This window comes from Danio rerio, chromosome 7 (genome assembly GCF_049306965.1).
Source record: "Danio rerio strain Tuebingen ecotype United States chromosome 7, GRCz12tu, whole genome shotgun sequence".
NCBI classification, from domain to species: Eukaryota; Metazoa; Chordata; class Actinopteri; order Cypriniformes; family Danionidae; genus Danio; species Danio rerio.
In genome coordinates this window covers 75,260,001-75,267,500 of record NC_133182.1, presented here as the reverse complement: position 1 = coordinate 75,267,500, position 7,500 = coordinate 75,260,001, and the positions used below count along the sequence as shown (strand labels likewise).

Sequence of the window (7,500 nt, the reverse complement as noted above, 5' to 3'; positions counted from 1 at the left end):
TACTGTGCATGCATACACACAGTAACATATACACGTATGGACACTTATACTCACATACACAAGCACACAATTACATACATACTTCTGTTTACACACACACTTGCAAACACAATTATGCATACACACTCACACAAACAATCATGCACACACACTCACAAAAACACATGCTTGCACATACACAAACACTGACAGAGACTCATACACTTGCTCTCACAAAAACGCATGTGCATGCACAGAAACACACACACACACACACACACACACACACACACACACACACTTCTGTCTGCATCTCAGGTTGTTGTTGCATCAGCTCTGACTTTGTTCAGACTCACACTAATGCACAATCCCATGATGTCAGACTGTGCATTGCTAATTAAACAGTTCCTCTTCTAGTTTGCTTCTCTGTTGTACTGTGTGTATTATTGTTAATGTGTGCTTTATTTGAGTGCATGCACTACTTAGTGTGTGTGTGCGTGTTGCTGTTTCTGTGCAGTGAGATTGATGTTAATGTGCTGTTAAAGTTGCAATCAATGTTTTGATTGAGTTTGACTCACTGAGTTTTTACAGCCAAACATGCAAAATCCACAATAATGTAAATATTTGTCTGTAGTGCCCTCTAGTGTAGAAAGACACAATGACATTGTTTGCAAATCTTATTTGACACTTCTTTTTTTTTTTTTTTTATTCAAAAACATTTTTTTTAAGTTAAGGAGAATGAAACCTGCAAAACAATAAACAATGAATAAATATGCTAATAAATAAATATGCACATAAATAAATACGCAAATAAAAGAACAAAAATAAATACGCAAATAAATAATAAATACCCAAATAAATACATAATAGATATGCAAAAAACAAAAATATGCAAATAAATTAATTAATATGCAAATAAATTAAAATGCAAATAAATGTGTGAACAAATAAATACGCAAACAAATAAACAAATGCGCAAATAAATACATGAATATGCAAAAAAACACTAATAAATGTGCGAATAAATATGTGAAAAGGGGTAATAAATAATTAAGCAAATGAAAACATATGGAAATAAGTAAATAAATAAATATGCTAGTAAATGCATGAATAAACAAACATGCAAATGAATAAATATGCAAATAAATACATGTATATGCAAATAAACCAATAAATAAGTGCAAATAAATGAATAATTAATTAGCAAATGAATACATAAACATGCTAATAAATAAATACGCAAATAAATAAATAGATAGTGAGGGAAAATACAAAATCCTTCTGTGTGTGTAATTTTTTTAATTATTTATCTGCCCCCACTATTTATTATTTATACATTTATTTATACATGAGTTTGTGGATTTGTTTATTTATTTACGGGTTTGTTTATTTATTGTTTTTGCAGGTTTCGTCCCCCATTTTCAGTCTCATTACTTTAGCTTAATGCATTGTTGTGTAATATATTAATATAAGTGGTGAGCAGAAAATGAATCTCGATTACTCGCATCCAAAATACAAGTTTGTTTTGAAATAATTTAAGTGTGTATATTTATTATGTACATGTAAATATGCATGGACTTGCATACATCGCTAACCATGTTCAGTCATAAATGACAGTAAAATTTTTAAGAGTATATTACCATATTATTTAAATAAATAAATTAATTAAAATAAAATGTAGGAATCAGACTTTATGAACTTAAATTTTGTGAGCATTACTCCTTCGCACATTCTATAATGAGCATAATAAAACCATTTAATCAGTAAATTTATACCTTTATAATTCTTTTCAAGACCCCTTGTTGATTCAGAGTGGTGTTTTAGTTTTTTTTCTTTCCTGACAATCTTTTATTGCGTGCACCGCTGCCTTTGAATGTTCCTGCGTGCTCTTACTGTATGTCCCACAATGCATCTGTCAGCCGCTCAGATTTACAGGAGCGTCCCTACAGAAACCCACTTTTACAAGCGGCTTCAGCTCATTGTTCAGTCAGTGGAGCTGGTCTGAACCGGACGGCCCGAAGCCCCCGCTGAGAAACATCCTCACTGAACCCACACACACACACGTACCACTTACACAACAACACTACGCATTAAAACATCAGCCAATAAAGTGCTTTTTCATCACGTGTGTTCAAGAGCATAAGGAGCCGTTCACACAGAATGCATCTTTGTGTCTAATACCACCAAAAAAAAATGCATTATTCAGCTTTTATTTTATTATTATTATCATTTTAAATTCAAATTATTAATTTATTTTATGTATTTATTTTAAATTGAATTTTATGTATTTTTTATTTTAGTTATATTTTATTTATTTTATTTACAATAGTCAGCATTTAAAGGGATTTCTTATATTTGTTCTGGTTAATTTTGCATAAATACAAAACTCTATATTTCATATCATTTCTCTCACAGGTGACCATCAGAGGAAAGCATATGATTATCCAGTGAGTCCTGTTATTCAAAGGTAAGACATGTGAAAATATTATATAAAGATGCCCCTTATAGATTGATTTCCAGTTTAAAAAAAAAAAAAAAAAAAATTGCTGCTTGAATAATAATAACTAAGCCAGAATTCCCAGGGGTATGCATAATTTCAGGCTTTTCCCACTTAATTAAATGTATTTCTGTCCTCTTGTGTTAGATATGCATGTAAGTACAGTTCAAGTCAGAATTTGTTTGTTTTTTTTCACATATTTCTCAAAAATACAGAACAAGGAAATTTTCACAGTATGTCTTATCATTTTTCTTCTGGAGAAAGTCTTATTTGTTTTATTTCGGCTAAAGTAAAAGCATTTTTTATTTTTTAAAACTATTTTAAGGTCAACAAAGCTAATAAACCCCTTAAGCAATAAATGTTTTCTGATTGTCTACAGAATACACCACTGTTATACAATGATTGCCTAATTACCCTAACTTAACCTGATTACCCTAGTTAAGTCTTTAAATGTCCCTTTAAGCTGTTTGGAAGTATCTTGAAAAATATCCATTCAAATATTATTTACTGTCATCATGGCAAAGATAAAATAAATCACTTATTAGAAATGAGTTATTAAAACTATTATGATTAGAAACTTGAGGAAAAACACTTCTTTCCATTAAACAAATTAGAGTAAAACATATACAGGGAGGTTAATAATTCTGACTTATTAGAACTGGAATAAATGAACAAGCGAACAAATGAATGAAAATAATGTTGTTGTTTAACGAATCACATTTGATCAGTGCTGTTTGTAAATGTATGATTTTTTTAGTGGTAACTCTTGAATTTATTTTTATATTTCAGTATATTATAAATGACTTTTATATTATTATTATTCTGACTTATTAAAACATGAATGAATGAATGAATGAACGAATGCATGAGTGAACAATTAAATGACTGAATGAACGAATGAATAAATGAATGAACAAATTAATGGATGAATAAACGGATAAATAAACGAATGAAAGAATAAATGTATAAACAATTGAATGAATGACTGAACAATTGAATAAATGAATGAACAAATTAATGAATTAACAAATTAATAAACGAACGAACAAATGAATGAATAAAGAAATGAATGAATGAACAAATGAAAGAAATTAATAAATGAACGAACGAACGAACAAATGACTCGGATGAATGAATGAATGAATGAATGAGCGAATGAATAATTGAAAAATGAATTAACGAATGCATGAATGAACAAATGAATGGATGAATAAACTGATGAATAAAAACGAAATAATGAATGAACGAACGAATTAAAGAATACATGAACAATTAAATGAATGACTGAACAATTAAATGAACGAATGACTAAACAATTAAATGAATAAATGAACGAATTACTGAACAATTGAATGAATGAATGAACAAATTATCGAATGAACAAATGAATAAACGCATGAACAAATAAATGAATGAATGAATGAATGAACGAACGAACGAATGAATGAATAAATAAATTAATGAACGAACAAACGAACGAATGCATGAACGAATAAATAAAATGACTGAACAATTGAATGAATGAATGAATGAATGGATTAATTAATTAATTAATTAATGACTGAACAATTGAATGAATGAACTAATAAAGGAATAAATGAATAAACAAATGAATGAATGAATGAAAAAATGAGTGAATAAACATATGAATGAATGAATGAAAATTGTGAATAATTCTGATTGTGATGAACTTCCTATGCTTTCCCTTCTGCAGAGGTCAGGTGTCGAGATGTAAAGAAATGTTGAACGGCAGCTCCGTCTCTCCACCCTTCATCAAAACCAGCAACTCAAACTGGATCACTTCAGATAATCTGGAGGATTCCCGAAAACATGCGGGTTTGCCATCGCTTCCCTGTCCAAACCCAGAGCCTCCGCTTCATCCTAAACCACACGCAGACTTCGGCTCAACCACTCTCAAGTGGAAGGAAAACTCCTCTGATTCCCCTCCGCTTCCTCCCAAACCACAAGCAGACCCCGGCTCCTTCACTGGAAAACCCTCTATGTGGCTGGAAAACTCGTCTGATTCCCGGATGATCCCGTCGGACAGCAGCTCCAGATCTGGTTCTTCTGATCAGGATGCTGAAGAGCGGATCTCCAGAGCGGCTTCTGGATCTCCGGTGATTCCAACGACGTATTTCTCGGTTGATGCCTGCATGACGGACACGTACCGCGCTAAATATCACAAGAGGAGAGCACCGCTGTACATGACTGCTGACTCTAGAGAGCAAACCTCATCTGGAGAGAGCGACTATGGGGAACAAGTGTCTCCCGCTCCTGCAGAAACACACAGCAGAGCAGCAGGTACAGCACACACACATACTGATCAATATCGTGCTGATAGATATTTTGAAGAATGTTGGAAACCTGAAGGAATTGACTTTCATTGTAGGACTTTCATAGTATAATAACTTCCATAGTAGGAAAATCAAATACTATGGAAGTCAATGATTACAGGGTTTGACCGTTCTTCAAAATGTCTTCTTTGGTGTTCAACAGAGGAAGATATTTTGAAGAATGTTGGAAATGCACAATATAAATGCTATTTTTAAAATCGTTATCAGGCTAAGATCAAAAATGGGTGTGTCGTCAAGCCGACAAGTTCGAATATTTTCGATTTAAAGGGATAGTTCAACAAAAAATAACAATTTACTCACTGTTTACTCCTCTTCGAGTGGTTATAAACCTTTAATGACTTTCTTTTTGTTGTTGAACACTAAAGAAGATATTTTGAAGAATGTTGGAAACCTGTAACCATTGACGTCCATGGTAGGAAAAACAAATACAGTGGAATTCAATGGTTACAGGTTTACATCATTCTTCAAAATATCTTCTTTAATGTTCAACAACAAAAATAAACTCAACTCAAAACAAAAGATGATTTGAAGAATGTTGAAATCTTTAGGCCGATAAATTTAAATATTTTCGATTTGAAGGCATAGTTCACCCAAAAACGAAAGTGTACTCACTTTTTACTTTCTGTTGTTGAACACTAAAGAAGATGTTTTGAAGAATGTTGAGAAATCTGTACGCATTGACTTCCATAGTAGGAAAAAACAAAACCATGGATGTCGATGATTCCATGTTTCCAGCATTCTTTAAAATATCTTCTTTAGTGTTCAACAGAAGAAGATATTTTGAAGAATGTTGGTAACGTACAATATAAATGCTATTTTTAAAATCGTTATCAGGCTGATATTAAAAATATTAATATCTTTAAGCCAATAAATTCAAACATTTTCTGGATTTAAAGGAATAGTTGACCCAAAAATGACAATTTACACACTGTTTACTCTTCCTTTAGTGGTTATAAACCTTTTATGAGTTTATTTCTGCTGTTGAACACTAAAAAAAGATATTTTGAAGAATGTTGGAAACCTGTAACCATTGACATTCATAGTAGGAGAAAGAAATACAGGTTTCCAACCTTCTTCAAAATGTCTTCTTTAGTGTTTAACGGAGATATGTTGAAAAATGTTGGAAATGCACAACGTAAATGCTATTTTTAAAATCGTTATCAGGCGGATAACAAAAATAGTTGTATCGTCAAGCTGAGAAGATCCAATATTTTCGATTTAAAGGGATAGTTCACCCAAAAATCACAGTTTACTCAAAATTTCCTTTTGTTTGTGGTTATAAACAATTTGAGTTTCTTTCTGCTGTGGAACACTAAAGAAGATATTTTAAAGAATGTTGAAAGCCTGCAACCATTGACATTCATAGTAGGAAAAATAAATACAGGTTTCCAACATTCTTCAAAATGTCTTCTTTTGTGTTCAACAGAGGAAGATATTATGAAGAATGTTGGAGAAGTGTGCAGTGAAAGTGCTGCACTGGTGTCCTCTAATCATCAATACTCTGTGTTTCAGTTCAGGCGTCCAGTAAAAGCGCTGCAAAGTGGAACCCGGTGTCAGTGAAAGGACTGGATGAACACGGCTTCCTCTGATCACACATCTACATTCACTGAGAGAGAGAGAGAGTGTGTGTGTGTGTACTATGTTTGGTGGATTATGAGGACATAAATGTTCAAAAGTGTAATCCAACGCTGTTAATAATCATAATCAATGGGCTCTTTTCACGTTCAGCACATCAGATCGGGGTACAGAGGTCTAATAAGCATTGTGTATAGTGTAACACATTAAGAATATGAAGAGTCCTCATAAACCACCAAATCACATGTACGAGCTTGCGCATGTGTGTGCGCATTTGTAAGCGTTTGCAAGGGAGTGTGTTTGAGTGTGCATGTGAGAGTACATTGGTGTGTATGTGTGCAAGTATGTGTGTGTGTGTATGTGTGAGTATGCATGTGCCTATGCTTGTATGCGTACGTGTGAAAGCTCATGTGTGTAAATGTGTGTCTGTGAGCATGTATGTGCGCGCTTGCATGTGCGAGCAAGTGTGTTTGAGCGAGCGAGTGTGTGTGTGTGTGTGTGTGTGTGTGTGTGTGTGTGTGTGTGTGTGTGTGTGTGTGTGCTTGCGTGTGTGCATGTGCGTTCATGTGAGAGCGGGTGTGAGCCCATGTGCGAGTGTGCATGTGTCCAAGCATGCGTGTGTGTGTGTACCTCTGTGTGTTTGCATGCATGTATGCGTGTGTGTGCTTGTATGCATGTGTGAGCGTGTGCAAGCGTGTATGCGTGCGTGCGTGCGTGCGTGTGTGTGTGTGTGCATGTGCTTGCATGTGTGCGTGTGTGTGTGAGAGCTTGTGCGCGTGTGTGTGTGTGTGTGTGTGTGTATATAAGTGTGTGTGTGTAAGTGTGTATGTGCCTGTGTGTGTGCGCGCACATGTGCGTGTAAGAGAGCAAGTGTATTTGAGCAGGCATGCGAGCACACAGGTGTATATGCATGCACGTACAGTGTATGTGTATCCCTGTGTGTGCGTGCTCACATGTGCTTGCATGTGTGTGAGTGTGCGCTAGTGTGTGTAAGTGTGAGAGCGTGCATGTGTACCTGCGTGTATGTAAGCATGTGTGTGTACCTGCATTTGCATGTGTGCGAGTGTAATTTGAGCGTGTGTGTGTGTGAGTGTG

General features: G+C 34.3%; 1 protein-coding gene across 4 annotated transcripts in view; it reads left to right on the top strand.

Annotated features, from left to right (window-relative positions):
• usp53a (ubiquitin specific peptidase 53a) overlaps window positions 1-7,500 on the top strand; it is a 94,697-nt gene that overhangs the window by 86,245 nt on the left and 952 nt on the right. For all 4 annotated transcript variants that reach the window (XM_073907557.1, XM_073907556.1, XM_073907555.1 and 1 more), the window contains 3 exons: window positions 2,395-2,446; window positions 4,191-4,777; window positions 6,343-7,500. The exon at window positions 6,343-7,500 is cut by the window's right edge and continues 952 nt beyond it. In XM_073907557.1, coding sequence (XP_073763658.1) covers window positions 2,395-2,446; window positions 4,191-4,777; window positions 6,343-6,419 — 716 coding nt within the window. In that variant the 3' untranslated portion in view covers window positions 6,420-7,500. The remainder of the gene's footprint in view (window positions 1-2,394; window positions 2,447-4,190; window positions 4,778-6,342) is intronic.